General features: G+C 46.5%; 1 protein-coding gene across 5 annotated transcripts in view; it reads right to left on the reverse strand.

The window, feature by feature from the left end:
• ST3GAL3 (ST3 beta-galactoside alpha-2,3-sialyltransferase 3) overlaps positions 1 to 18,683 on the reverse strand; it is a 154,555-nt gene that overhangs the window by 120,989 nt on the left and 14,883 nt on the right. For all 5 annotated transcript variants that reach the window (XM_075287315.1, XM_075287316.1, XM_075287317.1 and 2 more), the window contains one exon: positions 10,944 to 11,088. In XM_075287315.1, coding sequence (XP_075143416.1) covers positions 10,944 to 11,058 — 115 coding nt within the window. In that variant the 5' untranslated portion in view covers positions 11,059 to 11,088. The remainder of the gene's footprint in view (positions 1 to 10,943; positions 11,089 to 18,683) is intronic.

Raw genomic sequence — 18,683 nt, forward strand, 5'->3', positions numbered from 1 at the left:
AAACACCCTGCTACAACCGTGCAAACAGAGCGCCACCTCACAACAGTGCCAGCAGAACACCCTGCTACAACCGGCAAACAGAGCGCCCCCTCACAACAGTGCCAGCAGAACACCCTGCTACAACCGCCAAACAGAGCGCCCCCTCACAACAGTGCCAGCAAAACACCCTGCTACAACCGTGCAAACAGAGTGCCCCCTCACAACAGTGCCAGCAGAACACCCTGCTACAACCGGCAAACAGAGCGCCCCCTCACAACAGTGCCAGCAGAACACCCTGCTACAACCGTGCAAACAGAGCGCCACCTCACATCAGTGCCAGCAAAACACCCTGCTACAACCGTGCAAACAGAGCGCCACCTCACAACAGTGCCAGCAGAACACCCTGCTACAACCGGCAAACAGAGCGCCCCCTCACAACAGTGCCAGCAGAACACCCTGCTACAACCGCCAAACAGAGCGCCCCCTCACAACAGTGCCAGCAGAACACCCTGCTACAACCGGCAAACAGAGCGCCCCCTCACATCAGTGCCAGCAGAACACCCTGCTACAACCGTGCAAACAGAGCGCCCCCTCACACTAGTGCCAGCAGAACACCCTGCTACAACCGTGCAAACAGAGCGCCACCTCACAACAGTGCCAGCAGAACACCCTGCTACAACCGCCAAACAGAGCGCCCCCTCACAACAGTGCCAGCAGAACACCCTGCTACAACCGGCAAACAGAGCGCCCCCTCACATCAGTGCCAGCAGAACACCCTGCTACAACAGTGCAAACAGAGCGCCCCCTCACACTAGTGCCAGCAGAACACCCTGCTACAACCGGCAAACAGCGCCCCCTCACAACAGTGCCAGCAGAACACCCTGCTACAACCGTGCAAACAGAGCGCCCCCTCACAACAGTGCCAGCAGAACACCCTGCTACAACCGTGCAAACAGAGCGCCCCCTCACAACAGTGCCAGCAGAACACCCTGCTACAACTGTGCAAACAGCGCCCCCTCACAACAGTGCCAGCAGAACACCCTGCTACAACCGTGCAAACAGAGCACCCCCTCACAACAGTGCCAGCAGAACACCCTGCTACAACCGTGCAAACAGAGCGCCCCCTCACAACAGTGCCAGCAGAACACCCTGCTACAACCGTGCAAACAGAGCGCCCCCTCACAACAGTGCCAGCAGAACACCCTGCTACAACCGTGCAAACAGAGCGCCCCCTCACAACAGTGCCAGCTGAACACCCTGCTACAACCGTGCAAACAGAGCGCCCCCTCACACTAGTGCCAGCAGAACACCCTGCTACAACCGGCAAACAGAGCGCCCCCTCACATCAGTGCCAGCAGAACACCCTGCTACAACCGTGCAAACAGAGCGCCCCCTCACAACAGTGCCAGCAGAACACCCTGCTACAACCGTGCAAACAGAGCGCCCCCTCACACTAGTGCCAGAACACCCTGCTACAACCGTGCAAACAGAGCGCCCCCCCCACAACAGTGCCAGAACACCCTGCTACAACCGTGCAAATAGAGCGCCCCCCCACAACAGTGCCAGAACACCCTGCTACAACCGTGCAAACAGAGCACCCCCTCACAACAGTGCCAGAACACGCTGCTACAACCGTGCAAACAGAGCGCCCCCTCACAACAGTGCCAGCAGAACACCCTGCTACAACCGTGCAAATAGAGCGCCCCCCCACAACAGTGCCAGAACACCCTGCTACAACCGTGCAAACAGAGCACCCCCTCACAACAGTGCCAGAACACGCTGCTACAACCGGCAAACAGAGCACCCCTTCACAACAGTGCCAGCAGAACACCCTGCTACCGTATAATCGTGCAGAGTAGCCCCTCACAACAGTGCCAACAGACTGCCCCCAAACATCAGCTAGCAGACTGTCTCAATTCAGGCAGCCATAGAATTGAATAACCTTTTGCCTTCAGCCACCACCAGAGGGCGCTCACTACATACTTATATAATCTTGGAATCCTGATGATGTCACTATAGCTCTTCCTGCAGGTCAAAGCAATGCACTGAGTTACAATCTTGCGGACTGCTGCGGTCACTGAATGGTTAATCTCTATCAGTAGCCTCCTCCGCTTACAGCTGTTATTAGTGTATATTCAGACAAGGCAGACAGATGCCTGGTGCAGCCAAATTCAGTACAAGAAAACTCCAACAAATGATGGAGGAGTCTTCAGATGCGTATTGGGCAGCTAGCAGACCTGCAAAGTCTGAATTTGTTACAGTGTATTCAGTATAGACACTTGTAGACCAGGGCAGATTTCTCTTCCATTCTGGACTCCCAGGCCTTAGATCTTACACAGATTTCATTATGGTTGGTCTGTGACTTATTTCCAACAATACTAGAGATGAAGGGCAGCAGGAATCTTTAGGATTGTGCATTCATTGTGGATGGTCTGCTGGGAGCTCAGTGATTGGGACCACCAGGGGAGACCACTTGTCCATAAAACAGGTCATGGTAGTAAAATCTGCATCTGCTGGACACATTAACAGGAAGTAAAGTGAATAATCCCCAGATCTCCAATCCACCCATAAAGTGCAGGCTGTGTCTGAGGGGAGCAAGAAGACGGGTGAGGCCCTAATAATGAATGAGAAGACATGGCACATGGCCACGCATCAGCCGCACTCTCTGGCAATCTCGTCTACAACCAAGCACTCCGCTCAGTTTACTAAAATCTGGGCAAGCTGGAAAAAAAAAGTACATTCATTACAACTTCTACCAGAGATGTCACCCAGTAGTCACATGCCGCAATCCTGCAGAGAATGACTGTCACACGACTGCGGTCATTGTACAGCCCTACTATACTCGCTCCTGGTACAATACAGAGAAGGTCTAGGTAATATCAGGACAGGTATAGTCACAGAGCAACCACCAAGTGCAGGTCTGTGAAAAAGTGCAACAGCACCATCCAGTGGTGATATAACAGTGTGCAGGACCACCGAGCAATAAGTATGCAGCACTATCCAATAGTAATGTGGCAGTGTGCAGAGCTGTTTAGTAGTAACATAGTAGTGTGCAGGGCCACCTAGTGGTTATATATCAGTGTGCAGAGTCACCTAGTGGTTATATATCAGTGTGCAGAGCCACCTAGTGGTTATATAGCAGTGTGCAGAGCCACCTAGTGGTTATATATCAGTGTGCAGAGCCACCTAGTGGTTATATAGCAGTGTGCAGAGCCACCTAGTGGTTATATATCAGTGTGCAGAGTCACCTGGTGGTTATATATGTGTGCAGAGCCACCTAGTGGTTATATAGCAGTGTGCAGAGCCACCTAGTGGTTATATAGCAGTGTGCAGAGCCACCTAGTGGTTATATAGCAGTGTGCAAAGCCACCTAGTGGTTATGTATCAGTGTGCAGAGCCACCTAGTGGTTATATACCAGTGTGCACAGCCACCTAGTGGTTATATATCAGTGTGCACAGCCACCTAGTGGTTATATATCAGTGTGCAGAGCCACCTAGTGGTTATATATCAGTGTGCAGAGCCACCTAGTGGTTATATATCAGTGTGCAGAGCCACCTAGTGGTTATATACCAGTGTGCACAGCCACCTAGTGGTTATATATCAGTGTGCACAGCCACCTAGTGGTTATATAGCAGTGTGCAGAGCCACCTAGTGGTTATATATCAGTGTGCAGAGCCACCTAGTGGTTATATATCAGTGTGCACAGCCACCTAGTGGTTATCTAGCAGTGTGCAGAGCCACCTAGTGGTTATATATCAGTGTGCAGAGCCACCTAGTGGTTATATATCAGTGTGCACAGCCACCTAGTGGTTATATATCAGTGTGCAGAGCCACCTAGTGGTTATATATCAGTGTGCAGAGCCACCTAGTGGTTATATACCAATGTGCAGAGCCACCTAGTGGTTATATATCAGTGTGCAGAGCCACCTAGTGGTTATATACCAATGTGCAGAGCCACCTAGTGGTTATATAGCAGTGTGCAGAGCCACCTAGTGGTTATATATCAGTGTGCAGAGACACCTAGTGGTTATATAGCAGTGTGCAGAGCCACCTAGTGGTTATATACCAATGTGCAGAGCCACCTAGTGGTTATATATCAGTGTGCAGAGCCACCTAGTGGTTATATACCAATGTGCAGAGCCACCTAGTGGTTATATAGCAGTGTGCAGAGCCACCTAGTTGTTATACATCAATGTGCAAAGCCACCTAGTGGTTATATAGCAGTGTGCAGATTCACCTAGTTGTTATATATCAGTGTGCAAATCCACCTAGTGGTTATATATCAATGTGCAAAGCCACCTAGTGGTTATATAGCAGTGTGCAGATTCACCTAGTGGTTATATATCAGTGTGCAGAGCCACCTAGTGGTTATATATCAATGTGCAGAGCCACCTAGTGGTTATATATCAATGTGCAGAGCCACCTAGTGGTTATATAGCAGTGTGCAGAGACACCTAGTGGTTATATATCAGTGTGCAGATTCACCTAGTTGTTATATATCAGTGTGCAGAGCCACCTAGCGGTGATATAATGGTGTGCAGGGCCTCCCAGTAATAATGTAAGTCTCCAGCCAAGGACAAGATCTGCGAGTGGTGTGTATGTTCTCCGAGTGTTTGTGGAGATTTTCCTCCGGGCACTCCGGTTTTCTCCCACCTGCTAAGGACATACTGATAGGAAACTTAGATTGTGAGCCCTATATGGGACAGGGATTGACAATATCTGTGAAGCTCTGCGGAATATGATGGCGCTATATACGTAAGCTTAATAAATATGCAGCACTATCTAATAGTAATATGACAGTGTGTGGAACTGTTCAGTGGTAATATAACAGTATGCAGGGCCATCTAGTGGTAATATAACAGTATGCAGGGCCAGCTAGTGGTAATATAAGAGTATGCAGGGCCATCTAGTGGTAATATAACAGTATGCAGGGCCATCTAGTGGTAATATAACAGTATGCAGGGCCAGCTAGTGGTAATATAAGAGTATGCAGGGCCATCTAGTGGTAATATAAGAGTATGCAGGGCCATCTAGTGGTAATATAACAGTATGCAGGGCCAGCTAGTGGTAATATAAGAGTATGCAGGGCCATCTAGTGGTAATATAACAGTATGCAGGGCCATCTAGTGGTAATATAAGAGTATGCAGGGCCATCTAGTGGTAATATAACAGTATGCAGGGCCAGCTAGTGGTAATATAAGAGTATGCAGGGCCATCTAGTGGTAATATAAGAGTATGCAGGGCCATCTAGTGGTAATATAACAGTATGCAGGGCCAGCTAGTGGTAATATAAGAGTATGCAGGGCCATCTAGTGGCAATATAAGAGTATGCAGGGCCATCTAGTGGTAATATAACAGTATGCAGGGCCATCTAGTGGTAATATAACAGTATGCAGGGCCAGCTAGTGGTAATATAAGAGTATGCAGGGCCATCTAGTGGTAATATAACAGTATGCAGGGCCATCTAGTGGTAATATAAGAGTATGCAGGGCCATCTAGTGGTAATATAACAGTATGCAGGGCCATCTAGTGGTAATATAAGAGTATGCAGGGCCATCTAGTGGTAATATAACAGTATGCAGGGCCAGCTAGTGGTAATATAAGAGTATGCAGGGCCATCTAGTGGTAATATAACAGTATGCAGGGCCAGCTAGTGGTAATATAAGAGTATGCAGGGCCATCTAGTGGTAATATAACAGTATGCAGGGCCATCTAGTGGTAATATAACAGTATGCAGGGCCAGCTAGTGGTAATATAAGAGTATGCAGGGCCATCTAGTGGTAATATAACAGTAATGGTTAGCACTATTGTATTTTCCCATTTGTAAACCAAATTAATGAGTTTTGAACAGGATCACAGGTCCATCTCCTGACAGCTTTTTTGGTTTTTTTTTGGCCCCTTATCAATGCAGAGCAGGGTACTGGTTGGCTAGGTAAGAGTCTACTGATGAAGGTCAGAGGGATACTAAGTAAGTCAGATGTGTACTACTTTAATTCAGCAATAGAAGTCTGACTTTTCTGTCTACATTTGTGTTGAAATTTCTAGTGCACGGCATTTACAGCACATTTATGACCAGTGTGGCTGTAGTTTACAATGGGTGTGGCTTGTGATGGGTGTGGCTTATAATGGGCATAGTTTATAATGGGTGTGGTTTTAGTGGGCGTGGTTTTTAATGGGTGTGGTTTAGAAGTGTCTAATTTTAGATCATCTTTCTGAAACAGAAATAAATGAGTATGTCACAGATTTTCTTATGCAAAGTTGACCAAGTTTAAAATGGTGCAAAACTTCTGAATTTACGCAAATTTACTTTGTGCACTATAAATTCCCGCTGTGCGCCACATATTTGTCTCCTCAATAACAGATAATTTGCGTCTACATATTTTGTGTCATATCTTTGTCTAATTATATCCTCATTATGACGATGACGTAACCCCCGAGACCCTCTCAGCAGTCTCTGATGTAATGGAGAAGCGCCAAAGAGAACAGGAAGCCATGCCGGCTTAATAAGGAATACAGGAAGTGAGAAGAAGAGACAGCAGGCAAAGCTGCTCAAACATGGAGATGGGAAAACCCCTTGAAAGGGATTCTACCATTAAAAAATGTTTTTTCTGTGGCTAACACGTCGGCCTTTAGAAAGGCTATTCGTCTCTTACCTTTAGATGGGATCTCCGCCGCGCCGTTCCTTAGTAATACCGGTTTTTACTGGTATGTAAATTAGTTCTCTGGCAGCGATAGGGGCGGGCCCCAGCGCTGAAAATGCGATGAGGGCGTCCCCACCGCTGCCCGAGAACAGGATCCTGCACCGCCTCTATCTTCTGCTGGATCTGCTTTGCCACTGAGACATTAGTAGAGCCGACTGTGCATGTGCGCAATTGCGGCCTCGGAACTATGGCCGCGCATGCGCAGTTGGCTCTACTAGTGTCAGAGCCGACAGAGGTGAAGCCGACGAAGAAAGAAGGGGAGGATCCAGCAGAAGTTAGAGTCGGCGCAGGATCCTGTTCTCGGGCAGCGATGGGGACGCCGTCATCACATTTTCAGCGCTGGGGCCCGCTCCCATCGCTGCCAGAGAACTAATTTACATACCGGTAAAAACCGGTATTACTAAGGAATGGAGCGGCGGAGATCCCATCTAAAGGTAAGAGACGAATAGCCTTTCTAAAGGCTATTCCCACGTGTTAGCCACAGAAAAAAGATTTTTAATGGTAGAATCCCTTTAAGACAGTGGAAAGTTTGACATTGATGAATGTGCCCTGTAGTGTCCTCCTGACCCGGCCTTCTAGTGCCAATGTGACAGTAGTCAGTGGCTTTTAGTGGCAGTATGCAGCACCCCCTAGTGGTGATGTGGTATAAAGAAGAGTCTGTTCATGGTCATTGGCTTTAGTATGTTTAACCCCTTACAGTAAGTAGAACATTGGACAAGACCTTAATAATGTAACTGTAGTCTACAATATTCTACTTTTGTACTGAGAGAGATTGAACAATCATTAGGATGAGGCCCTAAACCTGCAATAATCTGCACTGTCCAATCACCTTAATAATGTGACTGCAGGGAACCACATCCTATGGATTGTGCACATCAGATCACCCCTTTAAAGGATTCTATAATATTAGGAGAATAAGATTATTTAGGGGCACAGTTACACACCTACATACTTTAGTAGTACTTTGCGGTTTTTCACATAGTTTGTGTTGTGAGACCGTCCTGAAGATGCCACTTGTGATCTTCACATATACTGCAAGGACTCGCAAAAAGGAGTAGCTGGGTATAGTTATAGGCATGGAACATATTACGGACTCCTTACTAACACTATAGAATCCACAGGACGCTGTATCATGGCTGCAGTTCTCCAATTGTACCACTAGAGGACACTAGGTGATGCCTAAACCTCTTCACTCCGAGGTCTGGATGATTTATATGTGGCAGACAATATAACAAGTCATCTATTCATGTATCAGGGGATGGAAATATCTGCAGCGCCTTCTACTGCTAAGAAATCTCACCCTATCATCGTCCTATCAGCCTAAATCTCCTGGATTACATGGTCACAATGACTAACTGGGAATTGGGTGACTTTACTATGCGGCCACTATGGCACAGACAGTCCTATGTGAGTCTTGGATTTATCATAATATCCTAGTTAATACACGTGGGTATATAAATGCAGCCTGTACTAGGTCTATATACAGTAGCTGTACTCATCATTCACAAATGTACAGCACACGGAGAAATAAGTCCTAAGGATGTTTGTACATTGCCCTAAATTCACATGAACCCATCTGATAATACTACAAGTCTTTGGTTTACTAGTACACATGCAAGTTATTGTTTCAGAAAACCCAAAACTAACTACAAAGATAAGAAATTAAAAAATATCAGGGTACTATAAGAAGTAAAAACACTTGTGGTGCGCTCGCCTATTTCTGCTCTGCAGGCCGAGGAACATCTGTGGAGTCTGCCTAATAAACCAGACTAGAGAAGGCGGCTGAGCGTGAATACTGCAGGAGAAGATGTAAGATGGTCCAAGCTGGCGATCTCTGCAAATCATCTAATGTGTGTGGGGTGTCAATGGCCGATGTCAGGCAGAAGAAGGATCTCACTGGTACATTTAGGCAGGAGCTGCTCCCTGAAAGTCTGGAGGGGACAAAGAAGTCTGGAGGGAAATAAAAGAGTCTGGAGGAGGGCAGAGGGGTCTGGAGGAATATTGGGGAGTATGGAGAGGACACCAGCAGTTAACTTTACTCTTTCCATTGAAAACACATGCATTCTCAAACCAAGCCTAACATGCATATACATTGGCGGGCTGAGATTTATAGTTATCAGCACAAGACAGAGTGAAGTACAAGGATAGTTTAAAAGGAGGGGTCGAGGACTAAAAGGCTTCCAACCCTGGAGTGTATGCCAGAAAATATTTAATAGCAATGGACCAAGTGTTTCTAGACTGGTAGACATGTAGTCCATAGATACTCCCCATAGTCTGTACTCTGTGTTTGTCCTACGTTAGCGGCCTGTCCCGGGCCCCTCATTTCGCCTTCTCTTACACTCCACCAGTCATTCTCATATGGCCAGTACCTAGGAGTGAGGTCGGCTGCTGTGGTTGATGCTGGAGTCAGTATATCCTCATTGTCTATGAGGGTGCAGCTACGTCTCCAGAGTTGTGGGGAACCATTGAATGTGGAGCCGCACTATCCTTGAGATGAAGGTCTCCTTTAAGAGTTAGATTGCAGCAGGCCGCATTTACATTGCAGATCTTTTCATTAGACCAGGCCATTCCTCATCACTGAAAACTTCCATTTCCTTGATTAATTTTACTCTGCAAAAATCTCCATAAAGACTCTGTGGAGCCGAGCCAAATCTCTATTTATTACTGACGGAGCAGAGATCACCAGCGTCTAACCTCACACAGTCACCTCACGATTCGGCAGAGAGAAGCAAACGCAGTCCACAGCCATTAAAGGGGCCCTATAGACCCCAAGTCTACAGCAGGTGCACTAACACTGGAGACTCTATTGTGACCATACAGCCACCATTGTGTAAACTTTTATATGTCCCCTTTTATTTCCCAAATTCGAACCCCCAACTGACCGTCAGTCCAAATGCCATAGTATGATCCTCTCTCTAATACTACAACATACACACACACTAGCAGGAGGACTCGGCTTCGCACGGGTATATTTCATTTTTGGTTTGTGTAGTGGCCCCATAAGTTTTGCACTGGTGTATTTTGTATGTCGTTTGTGTGTGTCCATAAGCATCATGTGATCATGTGTATCTCATTTCGGATATCAGTGAAAAACCTGCGATCGCTTGTTATGGATACCTGGAGTAAAGCTGTATGAACGTGACTTTGTGTAACATTGTCATCCACAGCGCCCTGCCCCTTTAATGCTGACCTATAGCAGTGAAGAAAAATAGCTGGGTTGCTATGGAAATCTGGAGTAAAGCTCTGATATGTGGTACTCTGTGCAGAGGTGTGTATCTAATCCTCTGGCATGTGGTGCTGTGTACTGACGTGCATATCTAATCCTCCGGCGTGTGGTACTCTGTGCAGAGGTGTGTATCTAATCCTCTGGTATGTGGTACTGTGTACTGACATGCATATCTAATCCTCCGGCGTGTGGTACTGTGTGCTGACACGTGTATCTAATCCTCTGGCATGTGGTACTGTGTACTGACGTGCATATCTAATCCTCTGATGCGTGTATCTCAGTTTGGATATCAGTGTTGGATTGTACATGTGGAGAGACGGTGTGTATGGCAGTTGGAATATGAGTGAAAGACTTGCAGGTTTTTATTGGCTAATGCAGGTCATTGTTTTGGGAAAGCTGTATCTCCGGAACGGTACGTCCAAGAGTTGAGGCCTGGTCTTAAACCTTCCCAGACACATTTGTGTGCCAAATTTGGTGAAGATAGGTCCAGTCGTGCATAAAGAACAGACAGACAGGAACTCATTTATATATATAATTCGTCTTGACTATTGGAGGTCTGACTACTAACCCCCAATGATCTGATCTTCTTCTAGGGAGGAACATATCACACCTCTAGTCTATGACTAATGATACTAAAACTCACCTGAAGACCAAGCATGTAGACTCCAACCTCGCCTGCCCAGGTCCCTGAAATCCATTCATACAAAATGGCCATAAAGAAACCACAGTGACTAGAGTACGGGGTAGGAGTGAGGAGGCTTCAGCTCCAGCAGCATCAGCAGGACACAGCACTACTGCAGACTGTTACCTCCATATTGCAGCCTGTCCTCAGACCTGTATGGCTGCCAGAAGTACAGCAAGCAGTACCGATGTGCTAGGCCTCATGGTGTGTTACAGTGAGCAGAGGGGACTGCAGAAGGACGGAGAGTCCTGGGGGAAGGGGGGATAGGGAAGCAGCTGACCCTGAGAGAAAGCCTAGAGGTGCGGCAGTGGAATTACAGACCATAAAGATGTAAGAGAACAATAAGAGACTTACGTGAATCCTCCCAACGCAGGAGGTGAAGCTTCCAGGCGGAGTAATACAGAAAGCCCAGTACCAGGAAGAGGCAGAGAGCCAGCAGCAGGTTCCTCATGAAAACCAAAACTCCCATTTTCAAAACATTCCGGTGCTCCTACATGACCTGCGGGAGAAGAGAGAACACTGTCAGAGGATGATGGGGGTAATAATACAAGAAAACGCCACATTCATGAGTTACATGGCCTCTATACAGCTCAGTCCCAAAGAAATAAGACTGAACTGCAATACCAAGCACAGCCATTGTACAGTGACAGTGCTGTGCTTGAGAGAAGTATTGAGGCTGTAGGGCTCCCCCGAACACTGTAGCCTCTGCAAATGGCTGATCAGTTGGGGTGCAAGTGTCAGACTCCCCCTGATCTGATGACCTATCCTAAGGACAGACCATCAATCTGCCTCTCTATTTTACATAAGATTTTGTTGTTTCGTTTGTATCCTGATGTTTCTCCAGATTCCCCCATCACATCAGTTATTTCCGGTATACGTCCCCTGTGAATAACAGAACATTTCCAGATCGAACATTGTATTTGTGGCTCTTTCTAGAGTTCTGCTGGTAGATAAAACTCAACTTTTATTGGTTCATTATTGAAAACCTCATATATGGGATATATAAAATCCAAAAAACATTAGCCACATAGATGTATGGAATCTCTTCTCCCAATGGAGCAAACGTATCTGTTCTTCTGGGCGAGGACAATATATAATGGAGGGATTGAAACTGTGGCTGTACTCTAAAGAATCAACACGTGCACCCCATGACATGAATGTACTGATGTGCTACATGAATCACCACCTGCGCAGTCCGTCTACGGGTGAATGTCAGTGTTCATTACATCTCCATTTATTGCCACATGAACATTCATAAAATATCATGGACTCTAAACATCAGCGGTGTACAGATCTATAGATAGTTTAAGCACACTAACATGAAACTGTCATATGCCAAATGCACACACATATATACTTCTCTATCACATTTTACACTTGAGAGGAGAAGGGGAACCCAATGTAAAGGATAAGGAAGGTCTATTCTTACACGCTCTCGCAATCTAGAAATCTGGGGAATTACTCCTGGCCCTTTAAGAAATCCTCTATATAACATTGGTATTACTATATCCACCATCAGCCGCTCGTCTGAGTCCTGATCCAGCTTTTTTTTTCCATTTGGGCTTCTCTATATGATGTCTCTCCTTGCTGTACCCTCATTGTCTCTATGGCTCTACCTTCCTTGTATATAGGTCCAGATAGTGACTCCTGTGTGGCACCAAGGCTTATTCCGGGACATGACCTTTGGATACGCCATCATTATTCAATTGGTAGGGTCAAACATTCCGCATTCTCACCGAGCAGCCACATCAAACAGCTGATCGTGGGGGTGCCAGATGTCGGATCCCCAACAATCTGATACTGATGATGGATATTGACCTAAGCAAAGGATAGATAATCAATATCGTAGTCACAGAAAACCCCTTTCACAATTGCTCCCTCTCAGCAGTGTGTTGCTCTATCCAAAAAGTAGCTTTACATGTGCTAGGGGTGAGGCTCAGCTAGCTCACCCACATGTTTGATGGCCTAAAGTTCTGCATCTTTCTTCATCATGAGCTGTCCTGTACGCCTGTGAATCCAGACATTCTATTAAAAGCTGTACTAAAGTCAGTTGCAGTCTTTTAGCAATAAATATCTCTCTAATTTAATCTGCCCCCATTTTCCTTTATCCTAATCTGATGGTGGGCTCTGGACAGATCAGTGTCCTCCCCCCTCTGGCACTTTTTCTTCCCAGCTGTACAGTACCATGTACTGCTGAGGCTCCGAGGTAAGAAGCTATATACAGTATATAGCTGACTGAGCTGTAGTGTACAGATGATCACTATGCAGAGACCTGGCCATGGGGACAGTAACTGATGTGTGTCTGCGTGCACTGCTATACTCTGAACACCGATTATCTATTTCTATCATCTATAAAATGAGTATGCTATTTAATGATGAGACAACCCCTTTAAGAGTTATTCACTGCAGCCTCGCACTGTAGCCTTACTCTATGGTATATATATATATATATATATATATATATATATATATATGTGTGTGTGTGTATATATATATATATATATATATATATATATATATATATATATATATATATATACATATACATACATACATACATACACACACACACACACACACACACACACACACACACACACACCCCAATGCCAAATATCCATTCGTATCCATCCATATCTATATCTTATATATAGTGATCTCCCCCTCTGGTCTATGGTATTTTCGGTTCAGAAGCTGAACAAAACAATGCCTTTTTATTTTTTTTTTTGCACAAAAAGGTTTTATGTAAAACGTTTGCAACTTTTTATGCTTTGTAAACCATACACCTAGGATTATGGGAGAGGAAGAACATGATATTATCTTATTGTTAATGATTTACAATTTTGTGTTTGGATCTAATTTGGTGACGCTGACTTCAGAATCAACAAACAACTGAGTAATGAAAAATGTTATGTCCTGAAATAAGAAGCGTCAACTGCACACGTCATAGTCCGCCATCATATACAGTAGAGTCACAGGGTTCTGGTACTATTCATGGAGACAAGTGGTGTATGGTGTCTAACTGAGAATGCTCTCTGGTAAACACACAGCTGTCCTCCAGAAGAAAGGAAACTTGTGCAACCTATAGCCATTTACCCCATAAGTCAGTGTATGGCTTATAAAGGAGCCTGGAGACATATCTAGGCCTATCAGCCATATGGAGGTAACAAGAAAATAATATAACATGTAAAGTTGGCCATAGATGGAACAATAATTATTAGCTCATTATGAGCAGCACACGTTATGGAGTTTCCAGGATTTTTATACTCATGACCTGTCCTTAGGATAAATCATTAATATCAAATTGATCAAACACCCGCACCCCCACCAATAAGCAGCAAACTAAAACTAACCACAGGTATATGGGCTGCTGCAGATGGTATATGTGGGCTACTGCAAATGGTATATGTGGGCTGCTGCAGTTGGTATATGCGGGCTGCTGCAAATGGTGTATGTGGGCTGCTGCAGATGGTATATGTGGGCTGCTGCAGGTGGTATATGTGGGCTGCTGCAGGTGGTATATGCGGGCTGCTGCAGGTGGTATATGCGGGCTGCTGTAGGTGGTATATGCGGGCTGCTGCAGGTGGTATATGCGGGCTGCTGTAGGTGGTATATGCGGGCTGCTGCAGGTGGTATATGCAGGCTGCTGCAGGTGGTATATGTGGGCTGCTGCAGGTGGTATATGTGGGCTGCTGCAGGTGGTATATGGGCTGCTGCAAATGGTGTATGTGGGCTGCTGCAGATGGTATATGTGGGCTGCTGCAGGTGGTATATGCGGGCTGCTGCAGGTGGTATATGCGGGCTGCTGTAGGTGGTATATGCGGGCTGCTGTAGGTGGTATATGCGGGCTGCTGCAGGTGGTATATGCGGGCTGCTGTAGGTGGTATATGCGGGCTGCTGTAGGTGGTATATGCGGGCTGCTGCAGGTGGTATATGCGGGCTGCTGCAGATGATATTTGTGGGTTGCTGCAGGTGGTATATGCGGGCTGCTGCAGGTGGTATATGCGGGCTGCTGTAGGTGGTATATGCGGGCTGCTGTAGGTGGTATATGCGGGCTGCTGCAGGTGGTATATGCGGGCTGCTGTAGGTGGTATATGCGGGCTGCTGCAGGTGGTATATGCGGGCTGCTGCAGGTGGTATATGCGGGCTGCTGTAGGTGGTATATGCGGGCTGCTGCAGGTGGTATATGCGGGCTGCTGCAGGTGGTATATGCGGGCTGCTGCAGATGGTATATGTGGGCTGCTGCAGGTGGTATATGCGGGCTGCTGCAGGTGGTATATGCGGGCTGCTGCAGGTGGTATATGTGGGCTGCTGCAGGTGGTATATGCGGGCTGCTGCAGATGGTATATGTGGGCTGCTGCAGGTGGTATATGTGGGCTGCTGCAGGTGGTATATGTGGGCTGCTGCAGGTGGTATATGTGGGCTGCTGCAGGTGGTATATGTGGGCTGCTGCAGGTGGTATATGCGGGGGTGGTATATGTGGGCTGCTGCAGGTGGTATATGTGGGCTGCTGCAGTTGCCACATAAGTCACAATAACACTTCTACATGTGTCATAGATACCTGTTAACACAATGTTACACTTTGAAATAATTCTCATGTCTATCATTAGCTTTCCTTGCACTTGCTGACATCTGGCGTACATGTACTGTGGATTCCAGCAGCGCATTAAACATGAGAGATCGCGGGGGCTGTTCTGTTGCTGTGGCAGCCGGGGACTTTCTGAAGGCTCACAGCCCTGCCATAACAATACTACTATTGAGGCTGGTCTGTGGTTGGCCTCAATAGTAACTACAGGGATTTTACCATAGACTGCAGTACAGTAGACTGCAGTCTATGGTATAAGCGATCTAATGATCCCAGTTTCAAGCCGCCTACAAAAAGTTTAATATTTTAAGGTTTTTAAAATACATAAAAATATTTAATTTCCTAAAGTTTCCATTACACCCTTCTGATAGAATACATTAAAAATAATAAATGTGCAGACTATAAAGGCATAAAAGTATTTATCCCATATGGTGAACGCCATGAAACCAGCCGTCCCATAGAAGTAAATGGACTGAGGCGCTTATTAAATGGCACAGCCACTACCAAACTAATGGCCGGCGATGTAAACTGTGAAGAGGCCTAATGGATCTTACAAGAGCACTGCAGCCCCTACAAATAGCTGGTCAGCAGGGGTCCTGGGTACTGGATCCCCACTGAGCTCTTATTGATAACCTATCCTGAGGATATGCCGTCAATTAAAATAAAGTGAACAACCCACTTTATGCTATTTATGTACGGAGGCCGATATTAGTACAGAAATATTACCCTCTTACCATTATACACACACGGACAAAATTGTTGTTCCCCCAACAGAGCTCCTCCATGTGTCACAATAGGGACATAACAGAGCCTCCTCCATGTGTCACAGTAGGGACATAACAGAGCTCCTCCATGTGTCACAATAGGGACATAACAGAGCCTCCTCCATGTGTCACAGTAGGGACATAACAGAGCTCCTCCATGTGTCACAATAGGGACATAACAGAGCCTCCTCCATGTGTCACAGTAGGGACATAACAGAGCTCCTCCATGTGTCACAATAGGGACATAACAGAGCCTCCTCCATGTGTCACAGTAGGGACATAACAGAGCTCCTCCATGTGTCACAATAGGGACATAACAGAGCCTCCTCCATGTGTCACAGTAGGGACATAACAGAGCTCCTCCATGTGTCACAATAGGGACATAACAGAGCCTCCTCCATGTGTCACAGTAGGGACATAACAGAGCTCCTCCATGTGTCACAATAGGGACATAACAGAGCCTCCTCCATGTGTCACAGTAGGGACATAACAGAGCTCCTCCATGTGTCACAGTAGGGACATAACAGAGCTCCTCCATGTGCCACAGTAGGGACATAACAGAGCTCCTCCATGTGTCACAGTAGGGACATAACAGAGCCCCCTCCATGTGTCACAGTAGGGACATAACAGAGCCCCCTCCATGTGTCACAGTAGGGACATAACAGAGCTCCTCCATGTGTCACAGTAGGGACATAACAGAGCTCCTCCATGTGTCACAGTAGGGACATAACAGAGCTCCTCCATGTGTCACAATAGGGACATAACAGAGCCTCCTCCATGTGTCACAGTAGGGACATAACAGAGCCCCCTCCATGTGTCTCAGTAGGGACATAACAGAGCCTCCTCCATGTGTCACAGTAGGGACATAACAGAGCCTCCTCCATGTGTCACAGTAGGGACATAACAGAGCCTCCTCCATGTGTCACAGTAGGGACATAACAGAGCCTCCTCCATGTGTCACAGTAGGGACATAACAGAGCCTCCTCCATGTGTCACAGTAGGGACATAACAGAGCTCCCTCCATATGTCACAGTAGGGACATAACAGAGCCCCCTCCATGTGTCACAGTAGGGACATAACAGAACTCCTCCATGTGTCACAGTAGGGACATAACAGAGCCCCCTCCATGTGTCACAGTAGGGACATAACAGAGCTCCTCCATGTGTCACAGTAGGCACATAACAGAGCTCCTCCATGTGTCACAGGAGGGACATAACAGAGCTCCTCCATGTGTCACAGTAGGGACATAACAGAGCTCCTCCATGTGTCACAGTAGGCACATAACAAAGCTCCCTCCATGTGTCACAGTAGGGACATAACAGAGCTCCTCCATGTGTCACAGTAGGGACATAACAGAGCCTCCTCCATGTGTCACAGTAGGGACATAACAGAACTCCTCCATGTGTCACAGTAGGGACATAACAGAGCTCCTCCATGTGTCACAGTAGGGACATAACAGAGCCCCCTCCATGTGTCACAGTAGGGACATAACAGAGCTCCTCCATGTGTCACAGTAGGGACATAACAGAGCTCCTCCATGTGTCACAGTAGGGACATAACAGAGCCTCCTCCATGTGTCACAGTAGGGACATAACAGAGCCTCCTCCATGTGTCACAGTAGGGACATAACAGAGCTCCTCCATGTGTCACAGTAGGGACAGTCTTCTTCTCAGGATAGGCTTCATTTTTCAGTCTGTGACCATAGAGCTGATGGCCAAAAAGTCTCCTCTGTCCATAGGACATTCCCTGAAGCTTTGTGGTTGTCAGCATGGAGTTTGGTTATTACTTGTGTCAGATTCAAGTTATTTCTGTGACCATTGTGGGTTTTTTCTTTCATTAAACGAGGGAACCAACAATTTTGTCCATGTGTGTACATGTCAGTGTATTATTTGTATGTGTTACTGCATCTCATACTCTTTCTTGACTAACAATATTCCTCAAAAATGTTAATAGGACTGTTTTTATTCTGCCAGAATTTTTTTTTTATTGAGACTTCTGCATGTGGGGCGCTGCAGGTATCACATACAGGCCGCTCCAATTATCACATGTAGGCTGCTCTGTATTTGGTCAGTTTTATATAAGTAATAAAACACAACGGCCATAAACTTGCCATGTATGGCTGCAGTTCCTGGAGACAGAGGACACTAGACAACTGGGGTAAGGGACGGGGTAGTGACTGTATCATGGTCTATACACATTAGTTGAAAGTAAGATGAAGCCATGCTGTGGTGGTTCCTTACCCTCTCCTGAGGTTTGCTCAGTTTCAATATCCTCGATCCCTTGTTCCCATGGGAGATGATAATAGTATCTGTAGCAACTTCTCCTCTGCATGCATGCTCAGCTGCCATACTGCTTGGTCCCTGGCTTTCCCAGAACATCTGAATAGAAGCTATAAGGAGAACTCCGTGATCTGTCTTGATATCATTAGAGGCTCCTTCTCTATTAACCCTCCGTCTCAGAATTGCTCACATTAATTACTGCGGTTTACCATTGTGAAACCTGGAAGTGAAGACATCTCAGATCTGCAGACAGTGCACACTTGTGGGTTCTGCGGAGATTAGACATCTCACAGACCTCATCGGGGGCTGCGACCTGACAGTCCCTTATAGGCAGGCATTGCTGACATGCATGACAACACACAATGATGCAAGCAGCGGCTGTATTTGCAGAGTCGGAGCCCTGCTCTTAACCAACACACGTCAGGAAGCTGTGGCTGCCACCAGAGAGCAAGGTACAGCATTTAGA

This window comes from Leptodactylus fuscus, chromosome 9, assembly GCF_031893055.1.
Source record: "Leptodactylus fuscus isolate aLepFus1 chromosome 9, aLepFus1.hap2, whole genome shotgun sequence".
NCBI classification, from domain to species: domain Eukaryota; kingdom Metazoa; phylum Chordata; class Amphibia; order Anura; family Leptodactylidae; genus Leptodactylus; species Leptodactylus fuscus.